Source organism: Arvicola amphibius, chromosome 10 (genome assembly GCF_903992535.2).
Source record: "Arvicola amphibius chromosome 10, mArvAmp1.2, whole genome shotgun sequence".
NCBI lineage: Eukaryota > Metazoa > Chordata > Mammalia > Rodentia > Cricetidae > Arvicola > Arvicola amphibius.
In genome coordinates, this window is record NC_052056.1 from 45,100,158 (window position 1) to 45,127,910 (window position 27,753).

The 27,753-nt window shown below is 42.7% G+C and overlaps 1 protein-coding gene and 1 non-coding gene across 6 annotated transcripts; both read right to left on the bottom strand.

Annotated features, from left to right (window-relative positions):
• Positions 1-27,687, bottom strand: Qtrt2 (queuine tRNA-ribosyltransferase accessory subunit 2). 5 transcript variants are annotated; one of them, XM_038345342.1, is made up of 10 exons: positions 27,570-27,650; positions 23,113-23,282; positions 17,808-18,028; positions 17,297-17,352; positions 14,071-14,147; positions 12,428-12,640; positions 7,824-8,023; positions 5,183-5,334; positions 3,565-3,682; positions 1-1,895 (listed from the first exon to the last, which is right to left on the bottom strand). In XM_038345342.1, exons 3-10 carry the CDS (start codon positions 18,005-18,007, stop codon positions 1,664-1,666), a joined length of 1,248 nt encoding a protein of 415 aa, XP_038201270.1. In that variant the 5' UTR covers positions 18,008-18,028; positions 23,113-23,282; positions 27,570-27,650; the 3' UTR covers positions 1-1,663. The 5 variants fall into 5 exon arrangements, with proteins under 5 accessions (XP_038201270.1, XP_038201269.1, XP_038201272.1 ...); XM_038345341.1 differs by lacking the exon at positions 23,113-23,282 and having other exon boundaries at positions 27,570-27,687; XM_038345344.1 differs by lacking the exons at positions 23,113-23,282; positions 27,570-27,650 and adding an exon at positions 27,333-27,445.
• On the bottom strand, positions 24,158-24,290 carry LOC119825840. The gene has a single exon (XR_005287305.1). It is a non-coding gene; the product is annotated as a small nucleolar RNA SNORA84 (small nucleolar RNA).
• Positions 27,688-27,753: the final 66 nt, after the last annotated feature.

Consider the following 27,753-nt stretch of genomic DNA (forward strand, 5'->3'; position numbering starts at 1 on the left):
GAAAAAGACCCAGGGACCTGAACAATGTTTAACAGAATTTTCAGTGTTTTGGGCATAAATAAAACTCATAAATTTATATGGATTCTTGGATATTTACTAGTAATCCTTCAATAATGGGTTTGGTATTGACCAAGAATACAAACACATAAACAAGTACAAAATACATTCAATAGAGATCATTGAGAACACAAACTGTCTCCATAGTATCCTTTGCATTCATGAGAAGTCATCATACCACTAAATGGAAGAACAAAGTTGAGTTTCTAAGACATAAATACAATTAACTACATAATTGTTATATACAATGTTCAGTAATACCCATTATAAATTGAAGCCAATAAAATATAAGAAATACATTTCTTGTACCTTCAAAAAAAGATTTTAAATTGTTATTTTTATAAAAATTACATGTATATACATGTTTTGAGTATTCCATAGAAAAACTGATAAATATAGAAAAGCACACACACACAACAACAAACAGCAAGCAAACAAACAAAAATACCCAATCATGATACCAACAAAACTATAGAATCAAGAGAACCCAGGAAGGACGAGACTCAGGTCCTACAGATGTCAACCACCAACTCTGCAAACCACAGAACAAACTTCCTGATGCAAAAAAAAAAAAAAAAAAAAAAAACGCCGGCCACCTCCCACCCAGCACGCCTTGGGCCCAGGGGTTTGAACACCACATCACCAGCCTAAGGAAAGATTTCATCTGGGAAAAAGAGCAAGTATTTGGAAATGAGCATCATTGTTGTCCAGGAGGAGGACTAAGCAAAACTGGTCCCATCTGTAGGAGAAATCACTCTGGGAGAGAAGACTAGAAAGTCAATGTGAAACAGTCAACTGAGAACAAGAAGAGAGGCTCTGTGTACTCTGCTGAATTCTGGAGGGGGTATGGTCAAGGATCACAGTAAGAATTCAAATTACAGCTTCTCCAGAGACGGACAGGACTGGATCTGGAAAATTCCTTTCGTGATATCCTTCCATTTCCTCAGAAATACCTAAGCTACATGCAGAACGAAGGCTACTTTCAATGTTTTTGAAACCAGTGCTGGTCCTCAAAGTCATGAAGAATTCCATACGGAGATCATGTTCAAGACAAAGTCTGCCTGGATTGTTTGACTCTGATGATTTACAACCAGAATGTCTTGCCATGTTTTTTAACAAGGAAAAGTTGACCCTGGAGGAGACATTCTGCTTTACTAAATCAAAACATGCTGAAGTTAAATTGAACTCTAAAAAGAAGATTCTAGAGATTCTCCCTAAAACCGTGTCTGCATTTGCCCAAAAGTCCCTGAGAGCATGAGGAGAAACAAACAAACCCCCCTGTTTGAAATCAGTCAGGTTTTTTCTCCAGGCCCCAGCTGTGCCTCCATATGACAAGCTACTCAAGTCCTCTCCCTCACCCATCTCAGCAGTTCTTAGACCCTCAACATCCTTTCAAAACTCTCTCACATCTAATGCTTTGTCTTCAACTGAACGAATCTCTATCTACTCATGGAATAAGCCTAGAAAGTTTTAAAGTCATGGTTCATATCACTCTGGTCCATTGAGGACTTTGCATCGCCATGGGCAGTCCAAGGCAGGTGCTCTTCATACCCGCCATCAACACTGAAAGCTCAGGTCTTGGATTCTTTACTCTCTTTTCCCATTCTCAAGACATTTGTCTGCGGATGAGTTCTTTCAACTGTGCCAGAGTGTCACTTTTCAGTGCTTCCCGGATGGAGCAGAAAAATCTGAAGTAGTGTTCAAAGTTGTGCATCATGAGCAGGACACCGGCCAGGAGCTCATTGGTCACCAGCAGATGGTGGATGTATGCGCGAGTGTGATTCTTACAGCAGTAACAGGAGCACCCGCTCACGAGCGGGCTGAAGTCTTCCTGGTACCTGAGAAAGACAAAGAATCCAGAAGTGAAGAGACTAAAACTGACAACTAAGGTCTGGGCAGCCAGGGATACACAGAGAAAATGTGTCTCTAAAAAACAAACGAACAAAAAAAAAAAAAAAAAAAAAGGAAATCTACAACCCAGGCTACTTACTCCACTGGAGAGATGGCTAATGGAAGAAGTCTCAATGGTCACTCACCCACCACAAGCATCACCAGAGCCAGCGCAAAGGCACGTGGTGCTCAGGCAGAGGACTCTCTTCTTCCACTCAGGAGCACTAGTGTCAGCAGACACCACACATCTGCCGCTTTAGCCAGTCTCTGCATCTTCTCTTGGCAATGGCCATTCTGACTACCCTTTTATAGATGTTGACGACTGCTGCGTATTTAGGAGGGCTTGAGTCTGGGCATGCTGCTTACTATCCAGCTATGCACCTGTTTCTCATTCATTAGCCAAAGATACTAACAGTCCACCTCCTGAACTGTGAGGTTATTAAAGGAGCTAATACAGCAAAAAGGATCTAACCCTGATATTACACTTGTGTTACCTAAATATTATACTTAGGTAACACTAAATATTATACTTGTGTTACCTTTCATCGCCTTACTAAGGTACATGAATTTTCCAAGATAATATAATCAAATGCAGTAGTAGGTATCTGTCCCCAAAACTTTACCCTAGCACTGAGAATAAGCACATATATTAAGCTAGCACCGAGAACAAGCACATATATTAACCTAGCCCCGAGAATAAGCACATATATTAACCTAGCCCCGAGAATAAGCATATATATCACCCTAACATTTATATGAAAGAAGACAATAGTCTTGGCTACTTTAAAGAAAATATTAAAAGAAAGAGATGTTATCACTTCAGACCCCCAATCAAGAAATAGGATATAAACAGGAAGTACGAATTTTACAATCGTTCATAAATTCTCAGGTCTATACGGTTATTAGATAACCATGTAAAGTCAGAGCTCCTAAAACATCTTCATATATAAACCAAACACACCAGTGCTATGCTCACAGAGAAACCACGTTCTGACGCTGGCGACTACCACTTTTGGTCAAATGTAAAGTTACAAGACAACTCAATCTCAATTCATTCCTTTTGTTTTTAAGACAAGATTTCTTACGTAGCTCCAGCTGGCCCAGAATCTGCTCAACAGATCAAGGCTGGTCTCAAACTTAGAGCTCCATATCTGCCTCTTCCAACGTGCTAGATTAGAGGTGGGTTGAACCCACCATGACCCCAGTCAGTTCATTCTTCATTGATAGCTGATTTAGAACCTGTATATAGTCAAGGGGACTTGAGCTCTTTCCAATGTACAAGCTACACCGTGTCTGACTCTGCGATCCTTATTTTGCTCTGCTGTTACTTAAAGCAATCAGAATAAGAAAAAAAAAATCAAGCAATGGATTCAGCCTCTTTCAGACAGCTTTTCTAAAGCAATAGTTATCTAGCTTAGTGTTCTGACAAGACAAAGTACCCAAAATCATCTGCAGAGGAAAAAAGGTTTTCTGGAACCGTATTTGAGAAGGCCTAAGTAATGTCCAACTATAAATATTTTACGAAGTCATAAACTGAAAAGGGAACAGTTACATAAACTTAAGACTGACTGAAATTAAAAAGTCAGAAATCAAAACCTAAACTTCAAAAAATCTTACCTTTTCTCTTTCAGATTAATTTCAAATGATGTCATTTCTTGGTTGCACCCAGCTGCTTCAATTTTCTTTATTTGATCCAAGCATTTTATTTCTTCTTGGATTCCATTTTGCTGCAACACTGAAGGGAAACCAATAAAAAGTCTTGAACGATCAGATAAGAAGTGCACACTGGAAAAATTTTAATCTAGTTATAATTTTACAACCTTTGACCCTATAACTCCATTCTTAGAATCACCTAAGAAAAGACAAATAGCAGTACATTCCTGGATGGCCAAAGACTATTATCTACACCATCAAGACAACTGAGAAGATCTGCAAAGTCCAAGCTAATCATGGATCCAAGTATGTGATATATAATCTTGTCATAAAGGAATGATTTTAAAGAGAAAAACGGTGTGTGTGGGGTATCCCTATGACTTATCACGATGGATTTGTGACAGCACACAGTCCAAGCAAATTAACGTAGCACACGGCTTTAGTTTACGTCTTCTGTCTGGGCCTCTGGCCTTCCAAGGAACCCACAGTACCCTTGAGCTCCTTGCTTAATGGAGGAACATGTCCTTCAACTTCAAGAGAAAGACCAGCTACTCAACAGAAATCCAGCTCGCTCCAACACAGGAAGTAGAGAAGAGGTAAGCAGGAAAGTAATGAAAGCAACTTGTGAGGGTCCAGACAGCCAGATGGTTCTAGAATAATTTTAGTAAACCAACAGGAGCACGGAGCACAAAAATGCTATGGGATTGTTCACACAAACTGTGTGCTGAGATGGGACACAATAAAGCTCTGACATTGTGTGCACACAAACTGTGTGCTGAGATGGGACACAATAAAGCTCTGCCATTTTGGAAAACCCTTGTCACTTAGGGGAAGAGCTGGCAACTTTCTTTGAACTCCTTGCTTGGTACAATTCCACAGATTTTATAGTACACGCAGACACAAATAGGATTAAAGGGTTGAAAATAAAGTAAGAGGGAGAAAAGAAAGCCTCCCCGACAAGCCGGAGGGGGCTGTGCAGGCCACTCATCCCTGAAGACAGGCTGCAAGGGAGCAGCCCATGGCCTGTGACCGGGTGGGTCCTCTTCCCTACCATGTGCGTCAGGATCTGAAATTGCTTGTCTTGACTTTGAAATAACAATAAAAGAAAATGGCAGCACTTCAAAGTAATATGAGCAGAAGCAGCTTTCAGATCTCACAAAAGCAAAGGTGACACGAGGAGCCAGTGACAGTGAGATCCCTGGCAGTTAATTGCATGGGGCTTGCAAGAGGGAGACAAGAAATCTTTTGTGGATAAAAAAAAATAAATAAATAAATTAACTTTTACTAAGCTGCTCAAAGGTTTCCTTTTCTTAGATTTTCATTACGATTTACTATGAATTTTTTTTTCCGAGCTGTGAACAAAGGAGGTCTTGTTTTTGCTCACCACAAAAGTCACATCTATATTGATGATCTACATGTATAGTATTAAGTGCCTTGCCCTAGGTGCCAATATCCCAGGGAACAAAAGGAAAAAAAAAATCAAGATGGACCTTTATGAAAGGCTGGTGCTACGTGTACATATTTGTGACTTGGGAATGGGAGAAACTGCAAGCTAAGAGTGAGGCGAACGTCGAAGACCCACCTGTCTCTTCAGGATTCAGCTGGCAATCAAAGGTGAAAGTCAGGGCACAACCCCGCTCAGTCACTTGATATGGGAAAAAACTCTCAAACAGGTCCACTCCTCTTTCAATACACTCGAGCACTTCGTCGGGCCGGCTGACTCCACAGATGAGCCTGGAAAGACAGTGGGGACAGCGACGTAAGTCAATGGCCACGAAGAAATCAGAGAATGCTACCACATCAACGGGGCGTATGAAAAACAGCAGCCAAACTCAAGCTCAGGGTGGCAGGGACATGTGCTGACACCCAGTTCCACCGGCTATTTAATGGCTGTGTTGCTTTAGGCAGTTCCTTTACACCCTCTTCTCTGGCTCTTAATTAGAAAGAGCTCCACGGAACCATCATGAGGCCCAAGGAGGCAGTGGAAAAGCAAACAGTATCATTTCTAACTCCATTCCCGTCTTTCTGGTCCACCTCCCTGGCCACAGACTGAACTTTACACCCCATCTAAACACTGCATAGATACTTTTAAAAGAATATAATTTGCTTTATTTCTCCATTTTTGAGTGTATTTTACAGATTCATTTAACAGCTCCTCTTGTTCTAAGAATTTCAGCACTCGCTCCAGGATCGAAGACTTTCTTCGTATTTTCTTTGCTAATGAAAAGTCCGCACTGGGAAATGAAATGGTATCTTCCAAGGGAAGAGCTAAGGCAGTTTGGGAGCATGAATAATTTTTAAGAGGCTTTGGACAGGAAGGCAAGGCTCGGAGAAGCGTGAGATCAGGACTGGCTAGCTGCAACTACTCCTCTTGTTAAAGTTTGTTTTTCTGCCCACAGCCCTCTCCATGAATCAGAGCAGAAAAGCTTTCAAACTCTGATTTCTTAGAAGGGTTTTGACAATGCGTTTATGTAATACTACGCAAGCAGAACCCTTCTGTGTATGCCAGCTTTCCTGACTACAGCCTCCTTCCAGTCCTGTGAGGCTTTACAACTCCACTCCAACTGAAGCTGGCATTTTACACACTTACAGAAAAACAATCCCAGCTTTCAAATTCAGAAAGAGACATCTGTGAACACTTAGCACAAAAAAGTCCAGAAAATGACTAGAAAAGCTCATGCTGAGCTATTCATCTGTACAGGGAAGGGGGTGATGTTAAAAACTGGTGCATGTGTGTGTGCCTGAACGTGAATGTGTGCATGCGTGCATGTGTGTGTGTCTGTGTATGCACACGATGGCTGCGAGAACCTATTCTAGGGAATCTTCACACCCAAGTACACAGGTATGAGTCACTAAGCTGTCTCTAAGATGCAGGCACGCAATTATATTTGGCTCTCAAAAAGTACTAAGATTACACACGTCCTGTTTAATAGCCCTTGAAAATTAAATAGCATCTCAGAGCCAAATTTCCCAATATATCACTGGTTAAAAGGCAAGAATATTTACATTAAGGATACAAGACTAAACAAAAAACTTTTTAAAATGGCATATAAAATTGTATGTATTTTTCACAAACAATGTATTTTGGAATTTGTAGACATCATGAAATGGGTCAATCTAGCCAAATAACAAATCTCATAAAATTACCGTTTTTTTTTTTTTTTTGGTGACAATACTTAATTCCCATTCTGCTCAGTTTTCAATAAATATTATCATCAGACTATACAACAAACCCACGGCATTTACTCCTCTAATTTAGCTGGAAGTACACAACCTTTGAGCAGCACCTTCCCCACCTCCTTGCTCCTGCTCGCCCCTCAGGGCCATTCTAGCTCAACTTCAAGGAGAGGGACATTTTCAGACCCCACAAGAGTGAGGTCACACACAGGCGCCCTCTTTCTGGGCTTGCTTTATTTCATCCAATGTCATGACCTTTAGGGTCACCTACGGTTTTTTGTTTTGGCTTCTGTGTATTTAATAAAGCAAGAAAATGCAGGCTATAGCTCAGCTGGTCAAGTGCTTGGCTAAGCTCTAGGCTCCATCCCCAGCACCAGAGCAATGGCACACATCTGTAATCCCAGCACTCGGGAGGCAAAGGTCAGAAGATATGTAGCAAGTCTGAGGCCAGCCTGGACTACACAGGATTCCACAGAAGTAAAAATAAATACATTAAGAAAATTTAGGTACTAGTATGGCATCAGCTGCTCTGAAATCCAGACTAGCCTCTCATCTCTGTTACCACTGCAGAACCAACCCTACGAACTTCATTAATTCAAAAAACAGACCGCCACCACTCACTGCTTGTCACAAAAGCAGAAACTTCTTGAAGGTCCTTACTAACAGAGCATATCCTCAGGCGACTAAGCACCGCGGACTTCAACATGCCTTGATTTAAATGAGAATGGCACATGACTTTACAGTTGTCTCCAGGTACCATGTCACAACAAATTAAAAGGAGTGTCTGCATTTGCCTCAAGGATGAGAGGACACAGAATGAGAGACACATTTGTCCTCGGTTATGAGAATGAAACTCCTCTCGTGCCAATTCTCCCCTCTACATTGAGAAATCAGGAGAGCAGCCTCAATGGAAACTGCGCGCAGCTGGCCGAGAATAAGACAGGAAGAACCAAGGGAGGAAAGCACCCTGTGTAGACCGCTCACACCGTCACCAGCACCCCTGCCACCTCTCACGAGGTTGGCCTGCATCCCAACCCAGCACTGGCCTTGGTTTGTCCTCTGGCAGCTCTGCGGTGACTGACGACAGCAAGTGCAGCCTGGTTTCTGTGACTGCTGGATTCCCTTGAAAGCCGTCCAGAAGGAAGCCCCCCACGGGCCGCTTGGCTGTCTCTCGTGCAGACCTCAACCTCTCTTCCATCACGTCTCCACCTTCGATCACTCCAATGATCACACTTTTCTGAAGGACCTGATGAGAAGAAAGAATTGAACGCCTTTAACCATTACAAATACCCAAGACCTGTTTGCAAAACTTTTCATCGAAGTCCAACAGACAGAAGAAAAGGTCTTTGAAGGTCCTATAGATGTGCACCCTAAGAACCTTTAGGGCTCTAAAGAACACAGTGTAAAAAGAGGTTTTGCCTAGCAGCCAGGCAACAGCTAAGAGTCCTGTGGGAAGGCCGCTTCACCACTGCCGCCACCCATTGGACACTATAACCTATAAAACCCACTCCGCTGCCCACCGAGCCCATCATCCTCCCCCTGGCCAATCACCCCCCACCTGCTGTGCACTGCGGGGGGGGGGCCTGGTCTGCGCTCTATGCGCTAAACCCCAGCTCACGAGCTTTGGGCAAGGGGCTGGAGGTTGAGAATACACACGCAGAGACAGACGACACACAGACCTTTGAAAACTGATACCAAAGCCCCCTTTAATAGCACCATGGAGGCTTAAATACAATACAGTCAATGGCCAACAGGTGAAAATCCCATCCTCTGATCCTCTAAGATAGGCACAGCTTCTAGTAACTTCAATTAGAAAGTTCTAGCAGGGAAGAGCAGCTGAAGGCCAGGACTCATTAGTCCCAACACCCACCAAGATCAGCAGCCCCTAAAGGCATAAGTACCACCCATATCAATTGAAGAAAAGCAGTCTTCCTGCAAACAGCCCTCTCCAGCAACATCAGCAGACCCTATTGGCACATGCGCCACCCACACCAGATAGAACAGGCACAGGCAAAACCCACACCAGTTGGAAGAACAGACCCCATAGGCACAAGTAAAGCCCACACTAGCCAGAAGAACTGAAATATATGCTATAACTAGGCATCCAAACCCTCACAAACCTCAGCTGAAACAACCCTACTCAATCGGACATTTAGCCAATTACCACAACCCACGGCCATTCAGTAAAAAGACAATAAAGGAAACACACAATACACGCCTTTAATCCCAGCACTCGGGAGGCAGAGGCAGGCGGATCTCTGTGAGTTCGAGGCCAGTCTGGTCTACAAGAGCTAGTTCCAGGACAGGCTCTAAAAAAGCTGCAGAGAAACCCTGTCTTAAAAAACCAAAAAAAGAAAAAAGAAAAAAAAAAAAAGAACAAAAGACCCATCCAATAAAGACATCACAAGAATCAACAACCGTATTTATAATCATCCCAAACCCAGATGGGTAAACAGCAGTGTAAGAATACATTCAACAACATCAAGAGCAACAGGGCACCATCAGAACCTAGCGCTTCTATAACAGCAGGACCTGAATATCCCAATGCAGATGAAGCAGGAAACGACCTTAAAAATAGTTTTATGAGATGATAAAGGCCCTTAAAAAGGAAGTGAAAAATTCCCTTAAAGAAGTGGAGGAAAAGACAAAAAAAAATTGAAATCGGCAAATCCCTTAAAAAAGCAAAAAAAAAACCCAGAAAACAAACAAACAAAAAAAACAAACAGGTGACGGAAGCAGTTCAAGACTTGAAATTTGAATAGAGGCAATAAAGAAAACACAAACCGAGGGAATTCTGGAAATGGAAAATCTGAGTAAGAGAACAGGACCTAGAGATGCAAGCATAACCAACAGAATACAAGTGGAAGAGAGGAACTCAGGGTTGAAGATACAATAGAGAAAACAGATTCATAGGCGAGAGAAAATGTTAAATTCAACAAATTATTAACATAAACCTGGGACACCATGAAAAGAACAAACCTAATAATAGGGATAGAAGAAGGAGACAAATTCCAGCTCAAAGACACAGAAAATATATTCAACAAATCATAGGAGAAAACTTTCCCAACCTAAAGGACATGCCTATAAAGATACAAGAAGCTTACAGAACACCAAATAGACTGAACAACGACAAAAAAGTCCCCTCGCCACAGAATAATCAAAATACTAAACATGCAGAATAAAGAAAGAATACTAAGAGCTATAAAGGAAAAATGCCAAGTAACATATAAACACAGACCCATCAGAATTAGACCCGACTTCTCAATGGAGACTGAAAGCCAGAGAGATGTCTTGCAGACACTAAGAGACCACAGATGCCATTCCAGACTACTACAGCCAGCAAAACTTCCAGTCACCACAGATGGAGAAAATAAGATCCTGCCAGACAGAAAATTAACAGAGAAATAAGGGATCTAATGGACGTTATGACTCAAATGGACTTAACAGACATCTATAGACCACTTTGCCCAAACACAAAAGAATATACAACACTTCATGGAACCGTCTCTAAAATTAACCACAGAGTCGGTCACAAAGCAAATCTCAACAAATAGAAAATAATCCCCTGTATTTTATTGGATCACCAAGGCTTAAAGTTAGAATTCAACAGCAACATTAACTGCAGAAAGCCTACAAACTTGTGTGGTGCGGGACAATTCTGTATTCTGTCAATTATGTTTTAAATAAACGCTGTTTGGCCAGTAGCCAGGCAGGAAGTTTAGGCGGGACAACCAGACAGGAAGTAGAGGCGAGGCAGTGAGAACAGGAGAATTCTGGGAAGGAGGAAGCCCTTTTTTCCCCAGTCCTGTCCAGACACTGAAGAACCAGGATGTGACCTGCCCCACTGAAAAAGGTACTGAGCCATGTGGCTAACATAGATAAGAATAATGGGTTAATATAAGTTATAAGAGCTAATAAGAAGCCTGAGCTAATGGACCAATCAGTTTATAACTTATATAGACCTCTGTGTAATTTCTTTGGGGCAAACTGGCTATGGGAACTGGGAAGGACAGAAACCCCAACAACTCATGGAAACTGAAAAACGTTCAATTGAATCAGCACTGGGTCAAGGAAGAAATAAAGAAAGAAATCAAAGACTTCCCAGAATCAACAAAAATAAAAGCATAACATACCCAAATTTATGGGACACTATGAAAGCAGTGTTAAGAAGGAAGCTCATAGCACTAAGTGCCACATAAAGAAGCTGGAGAAATCTCACACTATCTGGTTAGCAGCCACCTGAAAGCTCTAGAACAAAAAGAAGCAGACTCACCCAGGAGGAGCAGACAACAGGAAACAAACTGAGGGCAGAAATCAATTAAAATAGAAACAAAGAACAATACAAAGAATCAATAAAACAAAGAGTTAGTCCTTTGAGAAAAATCACCAAGACAGACAAACCCTTGTGCAAACTAACAAAAAGGCAGAGAATATCCAAATTAACAAAACAAAACAAAATCAGAAATGAAAATGGGGACATAACAGACATTGTGGAAATCCAGAGAATCATTAGGTCATACTTCAAAACCCTGTTACTCTACAAAATTGGACAATTTTCTGGATACCACATACCAAAATTAAATTAAGACCAGATAAACAATTTAAATAGACCTATAACTGATGGAGGATTCTCATTGGCTAATAAACAAACTGCCTTGGCCAGCCCTTAGGTGGGTGGAGTAGACAGAACAGGAAGAAGGAAGTGAGGTAGATGGCTCAGTCAGATGCCACGCCTCTCCTAAGTTAGTCAGACTGCCATGCCTCTCCTCAGGGAAAGAGATGCGATGAAGCCAGCCACCAGGTCAGACATGCTGAATCTTTCCCGGTAAGACACCACTCGTGGTGTTACATAGATTATTAGATATGGGTTAAAGCAAGAGATGTGAGAATTAGCTAATAAGAGGCTGGAATTAATGGGCCAGGCAGTGTTTAAAAGAATACAATTTGTGTGTTGTTATTTCGGGTAAAGCTAGTCGGGTGCCACGGGAACAGGGCAGGAATGCAGCCCGCCACTCCCAACACTACATATAACTCCTAAGGAAATAGAAACAGTTATTAAAAAAAAAAGTCTCCCAATCAAAAAAAAAAAAAAAAAAAAACCTTGACTAATTCAGTAGATGCTGGGCAGAATGTCACCACTGAGGCGCGTTTAGACAGACGGGAGGAAGGAGAGTAGACAACCGGCCAGCAATGTGCACCATCAGTAAATCTTAAGTGTAAACTCCTGGGCCAAGGAACTTGGTGAATGCCGTAGGCCAAGGCTAAGTACTGAGGGTGACTAGGCTTGAGGAAACGAGACCAGGAGTCCAGCTGCCCGGACCTGAACATTCTAATGCCACAACCCAGCTACAGTCCAGGATGTATGGAGTTATAACTCTCACGGCGAACAGAAGGAAATTGACAGTATATACATTTTCAAAACTGTTCACCAAATAATGGAAACCAAGGGAAGGCAGTTTGGGGACAAGGCAGGGCACAGTGAAAAGAACCTACGATGGAATCCTGGAGGAGGAACGTCCCAGGATCAGCAAAGGAAAACAGGAACAGGTGGAGACAAAGAAGTGAGCAGGGAAGTAGGTAGAGAACAGCTAAGGCGCAAAGATGCGGAAGGGAGGTGAGCGTTTCCAGAGCGGCTAGCGGGTGGCCTCACCTCAGACTCTTCCTGTAGTCGCAAACAGCTGTCCAGGAACAGAAGGGACCGGTCCACAGACTTCCTGGCCCTTTTTATGGAAGTTGCTTCTGCACAAGATGCCTCCCCATCTGAGAGGCACTGGAACCAGTCCGGCTGAAGGGCCTCCTGAATTGCCATGAACTTGGAAACGGTCATTTCCACTCGACCTCCAAAACCCCACACAGACACAGACTGCGTGGAGCGAGAGATGAGGAATTACCAAGAGTAACATGAACATAAAAAGGAACTAGTAAAGCTGGACATGGCGATTCCTAACAGCTGCAGAGACGTGACAACTCAGGACGCTGGACAGGTGAGTGAGATTCACCACACTTTCCTCCTACCTCCTTGTCTCGCTAAGATACTATGGATGCATCCTCGAGGGAATACTACCTCCGCTAAGGCACTCACTTTAGATATCCTGGACACAATTCATATCTATACGAATAAAGCATACCATTTTTAACAAGTTCTAACTAAAAATCAGAAGCTCAACTGAAAACAGTATTCATGCCAAGAGGTAGTGGCAACACACTTTAACCTCCGTACTTGGAGGGCAGAAGCAGGCAGATCTCTGAAGCATTAATTTAATTAATCTTATCAATAAAAACCAGGAGTCAGAAATCGGGATAAAAACCTCAAGGATCAGAGAAGCAGATGAACAGCCACCAGCTGCTTCCTACCTCTTGTTTCTCATCCTGTCTCTCTCTACAGTTCTCCAAACCGCTAGGGTCAGCTAGTGGCTGGCTCCACCCTCTGACTCTAAGCAAGTTTTATGTGTCAGAAAACAATCAAACTATCACACAATAGATCTCTGTGAGTTCAAGGCCAGCCTGGTAAATACACAGCCTAAGATTCAGAGAAACCCTGTCTCCGAAAGAAAACATAAACAAAAAACAAACCACACCAAAAGCCAGCCTTGAAAAAGAAAATACATCAGGGGAAGTGACTGAGCACTGAGCCCTGCCCGATGCTGACCTAAGGGGTGGGGCAAACAGAGCCTGGCTCAGGTGAAACTTTTAACAGAGCTTCCGATACCATTCTTCACTCACTACATCCTTTGACTAGAGACCCAGCCTTTCAATCCCGATGTACCAGCAGCAGGACTGTAGGCTCCACGCTACAGGGTACACCTTCATAACTCATCGGCAACTCTCCTACTCTCCCCGGAGTGAAGGAATCACACGCACAACGCCACATCCAAAGGCTGCATTTACTCTCATCTCAGCAATTTCCTATTTGGCAGATACTTGACCTTCTCTTCTACTCTCTAAGCCAGTGGTTCTCAACCTTCCTAATGCTGTAATCCTTTTATACAGTTCCTCATGGTAATAGTGTCCTCCAACCATAAAATTATTTTTGTTGCTACTTTGTAAGTATAACTTTGCTACTGTTACAAATCGTAATGCAGATCTCTGATATGCGACCGCTGTGGGCTGAGGATCCGCTGCTCTCAGTGTTCCCAGCACAGACATGCTGAGGATCCGTTGCCCAACTTAGCTCACCCTCAAGCGCCCTCCTCAGTCTTCTAGACCCTCACACGCGGTTAAATCCTGACCACAACAGGGCATGAAGGGATCGTGCAGCATCCGTGGGTCCCGGGGACCAGGCTGAGAATGTACCTTATTTGTTACATAACCAGACGGGCCGGGACTGACTGGATCATGCAGGGAGCAGTAGAAGAGCGATTCTGGCATGCCTGTGTAGACACAAAAATAACTGTTCAGAGTGCTATGGGAAAACGCTTTCCGGCATGCCAGCACGCGCTGGTAGATGAAGCAACTCTAATCTCAGCGAACAGCTGGAACCTCATCTTGGATTTACAGACGGCCTGTGAAAGGAAGAAAATTATTTGAGACCTTCCAGCCCAAAAGAATTAAATGTAAAGATTCACACAATACAAACATGACACAAACCTAGACATACATGAGAAGAGGGAATTCAATTGAGAATGGCTTCCATGACACTGGAATGTGGACAAGCCTGTGGGGCATTTTCCTGATCACTGACTGATGTTGGAGGACCCAACTCACTGTGGCAGCGCCATTCCTGGGCTGGTGGTCCAGCGTTTTATACTAAAGCAGGCTAAACGAGTCATGCAGAGCAAGCAAGCAAGCAGTGCTCGTCTGGGGCCTCTGCTTCAGTTTTTGTCATTAAGTCTCTAAATAAACCCTTCCCACCCCAAGTTGCTTTCGGTCACAATATCTCTATCAGAGCAGTAGAAACACTAACACAGAAATTGGTGTCCGGTTCAGGGGAAACTACTGTGATGACCAGGTTATTTGGGGCAGCCCTGTGGAAAGAAAGACTTTGGAACTTTGGGTTCTATTGAGTGCTTGGAGCTTACTGAGCTGTGGGAGCCTGGGAGAAAACGCTGGACCGATGCAGACAGTTGCAGGCCTGGTCTGTGAAGTCCCACGAAGACTATCAGGGACATTCTTATGACATTTTGAATTGAGAATCTACGGTTCTGATCAGCTGGAGCTGAAGTGTGAGCCACTCAAGAGAAACCTTTGCTTTACTGGGACAATCTATGCTGGTTAGCGGGAACTGAAAAACTGGCAGTGATTAAGAAGAGATCAGCATCAGAGGTGCAGTGGTCTAGAGAGGGTCAAGACAGCAGCTTATGCTAGCACCTCAACTTTATAAGATTTTCCCACATGGCACTGGTTTTGAAGGCATGAAGAGGTCATGGAGAGCAGCTGAGGCTTGGCACTATGAGAGCCCAGGAAAGACTCCTGGTGACGGTGAAGGCTCAACTGTGTAGAAACCCCAGGACTTTAGGGTTAGGAAGAGAAGCTCAGGACTGGTACCACGGGGCAGTTGGAGTCCTTGAAGAGAAGCCAAGCCATTGGTGCATTGGTGAAGGTGCCGCTTGTGGAGAGCCCAGTACAATGGAGATGCCAGGACTGTGAGACCTCTGACAAGGACAGCAGACCTGTGAGATGGAACTAGCCTAGCCTATTAAATAAGCTGTGTGTGCTGGGCTGCATAGCCACCTGATGTGGGATTCCCCTCTGTGTGCTATGAATACCACTGGTTGATAAAGAACCTGTCTTAGGCCTGTGATAGGTAGAACAGAGCAGGGAAAACTAAACTGAATGTTGGAAGAAAGGAGGCAGAGTCGGGGGAAGCCATGAAGCCGCCGACAGAGACAGACATGCTGAAACCTTCCTGGTAGGCCACGATCCTCATGGTAAAATATAAAATGGAGATGGGTTAATTATAGATGTAAGAGCTAGCTAGCAATATGTTTAAGTAATTGGCCAAGCAGTAATTAATTAATACAGTTTCTGTGTGGTTATTTTGGAAGTCTGGGTGGCCAGGAACACACAAGTAGCCTCATACAACAGCCACCTATAACTCAGTTTCCAGGATCTAACACGGTCTTCTAACTTCTAAGGGCAGCAAGCATGTACATGGTGCACACACATACATGCCGACAAAACATCCAGACACATAAAATATTTCAAAAAATGATTAGTAAACCATAGATACTTAAATTCATATTGTACTCCACATTTCCCATAGGATTTCACTTTAAAAAGGAGAAGACAACAAATTTAAAAAGTTAAAAGCCCCGGCAGTGTTCTACCTTATTTGCTAAATTTCAGTCATTACAATGATCTCTGGCAAGTGCATGCTAGCCATGAGCAGGAGACTTTGAAGCTTGCTATTGTTTTTGCTCTTTATTCCTGGCTCTTTTAGGGGGCCTGTCACCCAGCTCCCAAATAATCACACACAAAGTCTTATTCTTACTTACAAATGCCCAGCCTTTGCTTGGCTTGTTTCTAACAAGCTTCTCTTATATCTTAAATTATCCTATCTATCTTTTGTCTCTGGGCTTTTATCTTTCTCTACTTCTATACACCTTACTTTCACTCCTACTCCATGGCTGGCTGGCTGGCTGGCTAGCTGGCTGGCTGGGTACTGACATTTTTCTCTCCTTATTCTCTTGCTGCTCCTTCTTCCAGATTGTTCCTATTTATTCTCTGCCTGCCAGCCCTGCCTATCCTTTCTCCTGTTTCACTGTTGGCCACTCAGCTCTTTATTAGACCATCAGGTGTTTTAGACAGGCAAATAATCACAGCTTCACAGAGTTAAACAAAAGCTGGTGATTGCAATTGTTCTCAGCTTATGGAGATTGAAATTTCAGAATGCCCTCTTCTGAACGAGCAAGACATCATGAAGTTTCCTTCTAAAGTGAAGATGGATGACCAAGGACACAGAAGCCATTTACTTAACAAAGCCTAGATGTTGGGGCAATTGAGGAGAATGTGGTCCACAGAAGACCTGGTTCCACAGCTGCTACAACTAAGGTTTTCCTCCAACTAAATAAATGGGCACACACATCTGCACATAAAGGTCTACTTCTGGAACAAAAGGTAACACTAACCCATCAGAACACATGAATGAGCTCATGCATGAGCTCTGGAGTGTATGTATCCCATGGTCTATGCTCTAGTCTTTGGAGCGTTGGCCCCACCCGTTTACTGTAACCACTGTTTCCACCCTGACCTGGCAACACCTGTTCGCCCCTAATCCAACCAGACACCCCCTAATCTTCTTCAAGAATTCTTTATTCTGACCCCTTTCTTATGTATCCAGAGCAGGTTATATGCCCCCTGTGGTCTGTCATGATATAAGTTTATAACCCTGACTCTACAAAGCAGTAAGAATCATGTGTTTCTCATTGAACCTTCAATCCCCAATGCTTCGTTCTTAGATGCCCCAAAGACAATTATTTAAAAAGAAGAAATAAATGTATGAGTCACAGTTAAGTCAGCAGGACCAACAAACTCCAAACTGCCACATCACAAATATACACATAATTTAAATAGTCGTTACCTATAAAGCTTCCAACTCCTTTTTTATACTCTGCCAAGACCTCATGATGTTCTGCTCTGTAAGAAAAACAGAAAAAGGCATGGCATAGCAATGGAAATGGATCACTCTTTAGCTTCTCTGCACAGCACCAGAAACCCTTCTCACCCAAATAAACCACACGACAGTGAATGCCGCCCTCAACAACAAAACACATCGCTTTTCAAGATGTGCAACCAGCAGGGCTGGGCTCATTAGTTAAAATGAAGGTATACAATTTGCCAGTGGTGCAAAAGACACACAGCAAAACAACTGCTTCAGAACACCTGGATTTCCTTCCTTTTTCTTGTCCTTTTAAAATCACTATTAACACAATAACTCAATCACTTGACATACAACAGTTTCAATTAAAGAGTTTTTCTGATTTCATCTTTAAAATCTATAAATTATGCATGTGAGAAAAAAGAAGAAAAGAAACCTTCCTCTCTGCTGCGTCTAAGGGCTGGATACCTGAATGATTAGGTTCAGCACTCACAAGGTTGACAGTGTGAGCTGGACCATGGCTGGGACCCCATGGACATTATGCAGGGTGTGATGCGTCAGGTGTGGGGCAGAGCCAGTCCTGGTGTAGAGAAGACAGCCTGGAATGTCCACTGTGCAGTCCCCCGCTTTGCCCAGGTTTTGTATTCTTCCTAGACGACAGCCATTAACGACTTTGATGAGACTCAGCTTCATCTTTAGGGATTCTTCCAGGTTCTGAGAAGAAAATAGCATTAAATTTAGAAGGCAATTCTTGGCATCGAAAGGCTAAGTACTTTGCAAAGAAAGCAATATGCACATAAATGAATGGCTGCATGTCTATTACCTCCAGCTCACATCTTTCTGGGGGGATCAGGATCAGGACAAGGTGTAAAAAAAGACCAGGATTCTTTCTCCAAAGTCCCATAACAAAATGATAACAATCACTTTGACATGCATTAACATTTCATTTGTATGTTAATAAATAAAGCTTGCCTGAAGATCAGGAAGTAAAATAGCCCTGCTGGTCAGCCTTACAGACTAGGCAGTGGAAGTACACACCTTTAATCCCAGTAGCCACACTAGCAGCCATAGTGCATGGGCAGTGCATGCCTTTAAGCCCAGTACAAAACGGGAAGAGACAGCTCTCAGCCTCAGTCTCATTTTGAGACTCCTGGAGGCAGGATCGCCATTTTAGACTGAGGTAGAGGTAAGAGCCAGTGACTGGCTGCTTTTTTTTCTGGTCTTCAGGTTGAACTCCAATATCTATCGGAGTTTTTATTAATCATGCTTCATCTTATTAACCGTCTATGAGTGTGTGTGTGTGTGTGTGTGTGTGTGTGTGTGTGTGTGTGCTTGCACATGTGCCCGTGCTTTTGTAGAAGCTGATGAAAACAAAGCAAATGAAAGGACTGAAATAGAAATTAGGTGGGCGGTGGTGATGCATTCCTTTAATCCAGGCACTCAGGAGGCAGAGGCAGGCGGATCTCTGTGAATTCGAGGCCAGCCTGGTCTACAGAGCTAGTTCCAGGACTAGCTCCAGAGCTACAGAGAAACCCTGTCTCGAAAAACCAAAACCAAACAGACAAAAGAAAAGAAAAAGAAAGGTTAATTGTCAAAGAATGGCCCATGAGGTCACTCTGCCTTGAAAACATGCCGGGGAGGATCACAACGTTTAGAGCATGTGTTACTTACTAATTTGAACCACATTTCTTTCTCCAACTTGAGAAAATAGTAAGCAATATTTTTCCCTTCTAATAGCGTTGTTCAATAAAGATTCCAAAACAGTATAATGAATATATATACATCATAGACTGCCCAGCATAAAGTAACGGATTATCTGCATAGTGGGACTGTATTCCAGTTCATTCACATCGAGATGAGAAACTATTTGAGCATATAAGTGATCTATGAGTGATTTCATAATGGGAAAGGTAAAACTTTTTAAGAAAAAAAAATACAGATACTCTTTCTAACTTCTATAGATACACTAAGAGGATTTGAAAAAAAAAAAAACAACAGAAAACATTATTTATAGCATGCTGTTAAATAATTAGTACCCAGTGTGAAAAGTTATGAGCTTTTAAGATGTACAGGAGGGCTAGGGAGATGGCTCAGTGGATAAAGGAGCTTTCTGCCAAGTTTGCCAACCTATGTTTAATTTCCCTTGTAAAAGGGAAGAACAGAACTTATTCTGCAGTTGACCTTTGACCTCCACATGTGTCACAGCACCTACACACAGACAAGCACAGACTTTTTAAAATTTAAATGTTACTGGACATATCAACATTTTATAAATACTACATTACATCACTACTTGTCAGTTGGACCAGGCCAAGGTTGTGTACATGTGACTGTATGAGGCCAGCAAGGAACCCCAACTCCCCAGGATCCACCTGTTCAGCACCCCAGTGGGGAGATACATACAGGTGCACAACGGCCATGTCATGGGTGCTGGGGACCCAAACCCAGGTCCTCGTGCTTGTAGAGCAAACACACACTGATTCATCCCCTTAGCCCTGACCCAGACTTTATCAGTAAAAGATTTATTAGTTATGTGATAAACTTCTGCTGTGGGACAATGGTCTTATACCCTGTAAATGTTTGCCAGTTGTACTGGTTTAATAAAATGCTGATTGGCCAGTGGCCAGGTAGGAAGTATAGGCAACCAGACAAGAGAATTCTGGGAAGAGGAAAGACTCAGTCTGCAGTCGTCATCCAGACAGAGGAAGCAAAATAAGAACGCCTCGTTGATAAAAGGTGCCAAGCCACGTGGCTAACACAGAGAAGAATTATGGGTTGATGTAGGATGTAAGAGTTAATAAGACGTCTGAGCTAATAGGCCAACCGGTTTATAATTAATGTAGGCCTCTTGTGTGTTTTTCGGGGACTTAACGGCTACAGGACCAGGCGGGACAGAAACCGCTGTCATAAACAGAGCCTATCTTCTAAAGCATTACTTCCAGACAATCATTGCTTAAGACAACCCAACAGAGCTGGAGAGATAGCTCAGTAGGTAAAGGGATTGCCTTGCAAGTACAAGGACCTGAGTTGAATCACCACATCGACATTTTTAAAAGGCTGGGCCTGTGAATAGGGTACATGCTTGTAATCCTAGGTCTGAGGAGGTAGAGACAAACAGATGCCCGTGGGCTAGGTGGCCAGCCTAGCCTAATCTGTAGACCCAGACCAATGAGAAAGCCTGACTCAAAAAACTGTGGTCCAGGCATGAAGACACTAGACATTGTCCTCTGACCTCCATTAGTATGCACATATGTACCCCACCCACTCCACCCTCCATATACACAAACACATGATCAAACAAACAAGCAGTTACATTAGGCAAAAAAAGAATTCAGAAACACAAATATTATGATTTAAGAACTAAGTTCTTATATTTAAATATTACAGTCATAAGAATATTAGACACCAGAATAACTATCTTATGTATATTCTAACAAAACTTCATATAAATCATAAATTATAAAACATAACACAAATATTTGTAAAAAGTCAATTTCCTTTGACCAGAACATCATTTCAAGTTGACACAAATGAATAAACATAAAAATTACTGTTATAAGGGGGTTGGAAAGATACTTTATACACCAAATGCTTGCCACGTAGCATGAAGACCTGAGTTCAGATCCCCAGGACCTCTGTAAAAGCCAGGCACATCAGCGAGGACCCATAACCCTAGAGCTGCAGATAGGATGGAGGTGCGGCCAAACAAGGAGGACTGGCAGAGGCTTGGAGCTCATTGGCCGGCCAGCCTAGACAAACAGTGAATTCTATATTCAGAGAAAGACCCTGCCTTAAAAACTAAGGTGGAGAAAAGACAAAAAGTGGGGGAGGAGAGGAAGAAGGAACCTGGGAGGGGGAGAAGGGGAAGGTCTATGAATATGATTAAGATATACTGTACGAAATTCTCAAAGACTTAAAATATTACTTTAAAAAGAAAGGCTAGAAAACATTTTCTAATTTTCCTAAACTCAATCTCAACTTCATGTTTAGTTACCTTAACTCCATCTAGTTTCTCATCTATCAATAAACACTTAAATTAGTTACATCACAAAATTATAGCTATTAGGAGTAAATGTTAAGGGAAAATTAATTATTTTAACAGTGAATAGTATAAAAGCTTCTTTTCAAAAGCAAAAACCTTGTTGATAGTTATTTAAATGATTAAATGGTGAAAATCCTGCAACATTATAAGAAAAAAACCTAACTATAGGCCAATAAGACTTTAATCTAGAAAATTTTACACCGGAATTCTATTCCTCACTTATTGGCTTCAACTCTTTTACATGCGTAACTACTGTAAACCAGCAGCGCTTGGAAGCCATGCTGTAGCAAAGCCGAGAGCAGTGAACACCTGAGAAAAGAAGCAGCTTCCGTAAGGAGCTGGTTAAGAAAGTTCTAGAAACCAGAGCCTGCTGTTCTTCCCCTTCAGAAAATGTCTTGTTTGAGCTGTTTAAGGGATGTAAAGAGTTTAAATGTACACGAGCTGTATTTTTAAACTAAATTCAGAGAAAGGTAGTAAGAGCCTTCACAGAGCAATATCTGAATTAGTGTGTAAAAAGTAAAGCTTAAGAATGGACAAAGAATTATTATCGACCACAAGGGAAAACTATGTAACGTCACCTTCAAGGAAATGGGATCATTGTTATATAAAATAAGACACAGAAAGACAAGTGTCACAGGTTCTTCACTCGTGTATAGAAATTAGAATTAGGGCTGGAGAGATGGCTCAGTGGTTAAGAGCACTGACTGCTCATCTGGAGGTCCTGAGTTCAATTCCCAGCACCCACATGATGGTTCACAACCATCTGTAATGAGGTCTGGTGCCCTCTTCTAGCCTGTAGGCGTACATGTAGACAAAACACTGTGCACATAATAAATAAATAAACTAGAATTAAAGGAGGTTGCTTTGTACAAATACATAGAACCAAATGCCAAAGGCATGCATAGATCCATTGCAGAAATAGCTGGAAATTTGGTTCTAATCCCAAGCCAAAATGCACAGAAAACTTAATCTAATGCAAAACTTAGTGATTTTTTTTTTTTAAGAACAAAGCAAGTCAGTAACTCCAAAAGCAATTTTTAAAATTGGAGACTAAACAAAATCAGATAAAGGAAAAATGGGTCAGTAAGTGCTTTTGCCCTACAGAAGGCTCAAACAGGAAGCTAAATATAATACTGGCTACAAAGAGAACTAAAATAAGTAACAAATATATTCATAAGGGCAACTATCACAAATTCTCTCAATATAAAGCAGCTCATTCTCCAAGGTCAGACCAGCCACTGTTTTTAAAGAGTGCAGAGGCATTAAACCTGGAAGCCCTGACTCAGTCATCCCCCGGGGAAAGCCCAGATCCATAAGAGGGAAGAGTGAGCATGGTCTGAGAGGCCCCATCATTTGCCAGGAGAGCCTGGAGCATAACTAACTCAATCCTGAGTGCACTTTCCATCACCCTTCCCAACCTGCTGGGACTGAAGAGAACGCAGCTTCGTTCACTCTCAGGCAGAGCCGCGCAGCAAGCCCTGGGTAACATGGAGGACAGCTGCTCACAGTCTCTATTCACAGCCTCTTTTTGTCAAATGGTCATAAAACCTATGGACATGAAATAAGCACAAAAAAATTCACTGATAACAAGCCATAAAGAAAATATACATCCCTGGTACAAATCTAATTTTACCATTTATTAAAGACGAAGGGACTGGGGAGATGGCTCAATGGTTAAAGCACTTGTGTTGAGTGGGAGGACAAGAGTTTTGATTCCCAGAACCCATGTAAATGCCAGGTGGGTATGACAGCCTACCTTGAATTCCAGCCTCAGAAGGCAGAGAAAGGGAATCCCCAGAGCAAGCTATAGAAAGAAAGCTACAGAAGAAACCAGCTGTACTAGTGAGCTCTAGGTCTGGCTGAGAGCCCGCCTCTGTGAATAAGGTAGAAGGATGAGGACTCCCGATGCCAGCCCCAGGCCTCCACCTGCATGTGTACACACAAACAGAAGCAGGTTAACACAAATCGGCATCCTAATGAAATGAATGTACTTGTTTATTTTTTTAATAAAGAATTAAAGGTTGGCTTAATATTTGACATTAAAAACGATGCACCTTGAATATTTTTCAGAGTTGATTAAAATTTTGATTTTATAATCATAAATGCTTTTCCTATAAGGGCAGAAAGCTTTGTATAAAAGACACAACAGTCTTGAACCTCAGCTGAGGTGTTCAGTACAGTTTTGGGGTTTTTTTGGAGGGGGGGAGTCACATGGTGCAGCGATACATACAGTCTAGCTGGACCAAGGCTGCAGTGAAGCCCCAGACTGCAATACAGGTGAGTGCCACCAGACACACCTTGGATTATTTGCTTGGTGTTTTAAATTCATGATTGCTACACATTCATACGATTGCTATACATTCAGAACACTTTATTGTTGCAAATTTTCACCTGGACCCTCCCTGTAGTTGGAGGCCACTCAGACTCGAAATAACCACACAGAAACTGTATTAAGTAAATCACTGCTTGGCCTATTAGCTCTTTTTATTGGCTAGTTCTTACATCTTAAATTAACCCTTTTTAAAAAATTAATCTGGATATCGCCATGTGGCTGTGGCTTACCAGCAAGGCTCCTCCCACATCACCTCCCCCTCATCTGGGTAAACCTATATGGCATTGAGATGCAGTTTAAAACACTGGCCCTCTGAAGACAGCCACCAGTTCTTAGATGCAGAGATTGACTTTTGTAACATTTTTATATACAAGTCTTTATTATGAATTAATGCATACAATATAGACATAATAAATATGCACTGTCGTATATAGGTTATGATTTTTGACCTTTTTTTGTTTGTCTTAAATAATGTACCAATGACCGGGCTATGGCAGCTGCTGAGAAGTAAGAGCTCCCATGCATAAATCACAGGATTTCTCTGGCCCATTGTAGCCATAAGAAAGCTGTACCTACACAACAGCCTCCAGCAACCACAGGGTATAGTTTTTAAAACACAACTTGGGAGTGACATAATCACTAACCCACGCAAAGTTCACGATGCAGACCAATGTCTCCATGACACCAAACGGTTCTACTGGCTTTCATCACCATCCCCTCCCTCTGCACTCTCGGTGAATCTCTTCTGTGCCGGTTTTGTCTTTTCCCTCTCACTCCCACAGATACAGCTTTTGGAGGTCTTTAGGAGGAACCCTGAGCCTGTAGGGGAAACTGACAACATCCTGCCCTAACACTGCTAGTGCCATTCTCCCGCATCTGTCGGGAGAGAAAGAATTTTTAAACACCTCTTGGATAGATTGTCTTTATGGAAAGATGTCCCAAATTTGGTAACTGAATGCAGCAAGCCCAGATGATCAGACTCTGGGGGGCGGGGGAATAGTTCCTCCATCTTCTCATACATACAGAAACAAACTACGAAGAACTTCTGAACAACACGATGTACTGCGCTGACTCACAAATGATGGATGCTATAATATTCTAAATACTTCAAAATTCTTACACTATTTGGTAGGGGGAGAAATATACTGACAATTCTAAACTTTATTAGGTACACGTGTTAAGTCTGGAAATAGTCATTAAGGAAACGAATGACAGAATATACAATATGCAAAGGTGTTTGAAAGGAATCAAGAAGTTTAAAGAAAATTTCAATTATCCCATGAAGGTTAAAAAAAAAGCATATCAAAAATAGGAAATGCGGGGCTGGGGCATCGGTTCAGTGGTTAGGAGCACTTGCTATCTGTGCAGAGGACCCAGGTCTGGTCCCTAGCACCCAATGCCGCTCATAAGCCTGTTAATGCAGTTCCAGCTGGGTTTCCTTTTGTCATTTGAGGGTGCCATGCATGCTTGTGATGCACATACATGCGTGCAGGCAAAAATAGTCACATATAGAAAATAAAAGTAACTCTTTAAAAAAGAAAAGGAAAAAAATATCCAGCAGAAAGTGGTGGCACTGTCTTTAATCCCAGCACCTGAGAGACAGAGAGGTTAGCAAATCTCTGCGAGTTTCAGGCCAGACAGGGATACATAATGAGACACTGTCTCGGAAAAGGAAATGCAAATGATGATCAAGCAAGTCTGAATGTTATTGATCACAACAAAGCTAGACTAATATCATCCATCGAAAGGCCTAACAACGGCAGTAGCTACATTTATTGGGTATTTACTGTTGTGCTTTATACATTAACTGCATTAACCCTCATACCAAATACAACAGAGCCTATACTCTCCTGCATCCTATAAATTAGTAAAGTGATGTTAACAAAGACACTGTCATGGTTTGAATAAGAATGGCCCCTATAGGCTCACATATTTGAATGCTTCCTTTCTGGAAGGATTGGGAATGAGGCGGGGTCTGGTTGGAGGAAGTACGTCACTGGGGGTGTGCTCTGAGGTTCCAAAAGCCCAAGCCTACAGATGAAGATGCAGCTCTCAGCTACTGCTGCAGCGTCTGCCTGCACGCCAACATGCTTCCTGCTAGGTCTAAAACTCTCAAACTGTAGGCAAGCCCCCAACTAAAGGCTTTCTTTTGTAAAAGTTGCTTTGGTTATGGTGTCTCTTCACAGCAATAGAACACTGACGAAGGCGGTTACCAGAGATGGTCCTGAAACTACAGAAGTCTACTTTTAGAGACCATAACATAGGCCGGTGGCTTAGGAGAAACTCAATTTGTCAAGCAGCACATGAAATGTTTCCATCTTAACTGCGATATTACCCATTTTGCTACAGTGTTATTGCTTTTTCCTATCTCCCTCCTCCACCTCTAATCCATTATCCCAGTCTCTATAGCAATGGATCTCAACCTGTGGGTTGTGACCCCTTGCGGGGGGGGGGGGGGGGGGGAGGGCATAAATGACTCTTTCACAGGGGTTGCCTAAGACCATCAGAAAACACAGATTTTACATTACGATTCATTGAAGTTACAAAATTAGTTACGAAGTAGCAACAAAAATAATTTGATAATTGGGGGTCATCACAACATGGGGAACTGTGTAAAGGGTCTCAGCATTAGGAAGGTTGAGAACCACACTGCTCTACAGCCTTTCTAAATAGACACATACTATATTATGGTCACCTCTCTGAACTCTGCATTTCTTTCAGGAAAAAATGGGCACCTCTCCCAAAGAACAGACATGAAACTAACTCTTCCAAATGATCTACTGTTGTGACAGAGTAAGGTCTCCATGTAACACAACCTGTTCAGCCACCTTCTTTCCGTCCATACTCAAGTTAGAGGACAGGAGCTAGGACTATGGGGGCACGGCCTTCCTTAGCATATTTCCAATTTAAAGTTTGGTTTACATTTCCTGGTACAATGTTTGCATACACCGATTTTTCAATCATTATCATACTCCCAGGGTGTAGGTACTATAGGACCCAGCCATGACAAGCTCTATAGCGGTCTGAGTCTCAGTAGCTTACCCTGAGGCAATACCTGGTTCCGATAAAGACCACAAACTAAATCTACCCAGGCACCACCCAGGAACAGACCATCCAAAGAATTCCTAAAGTTCCAGCATCTACTGGAACATACCCATTGCTTTTCACCAAGACACTGCTAGACAAATGTCAGAATATCAGGCAGGGGTCTAAACGTTAAAAATCCCTCACCCCTTACCACTATAAAAACCCAACTTTAACTACTGAGCTTGGGGCTCTCCGATCACTGCAATACGTTGGACACACGGAGAGACCGAGTTTGCAAACTTGTGTGAGAATAAAGGCTCTTTGTTTTTACATACAGGACTCAGTCTCCTGGTTGGCTTTGCGGGGGGGGGGGGGGCTCCGTGATCTGGGCATAACAGATACAGTTCCATTTTTGTAAGCAGTAAACTCAATTGCCAACAAGTAGCTGGGTCCAAGTCTCCAGTTCTAAATTTCTGCCCCGCCTTGAAAGTACATACACCTTCAGTGAACTGTTCTTCACAACATCCAGGCTTGGCTTTTGAGGTTCAGTTTTCTCTTAGTCCCGTTAGCCATCCCTGGAGCTTTAGACCTTACTGTTTTTATGCCTTCTCAAGTACCTGGTAAATTTAGAAAAACTTCCGGCTGAGCAGCTCACCCTCGGACAGGGACCGGGAGAAAAGAGGCCCCTTTCTCTCTAAGATGTATGTGTCCGGCAATCTCACTGAGGGGACTCTGAGCGGGCGGAAGCCTCGACCAACAGGAAATCAGGAAATAACAAGGTGGGAGTAAGACGGAAATGCAAGCAAGGAAGTGGTGCGACTCACACTCTCTCATTAAGGAAAAGAGACACTCACCCGTAGATTACAACACTCCGTACCGCCAGGACCCTTAAACTACTAGCAGGAGATAACACGTGTTCCGCTCGCAGAGCTAGCGGTCCACAGAACCACCGCCTCTGCCGCAGAACCAATCAGGATGTTCTATGTCATCACCAAGCGCCAGACATAGGCAAAGGCCCTGCTAAAGCAAACCCAGCGA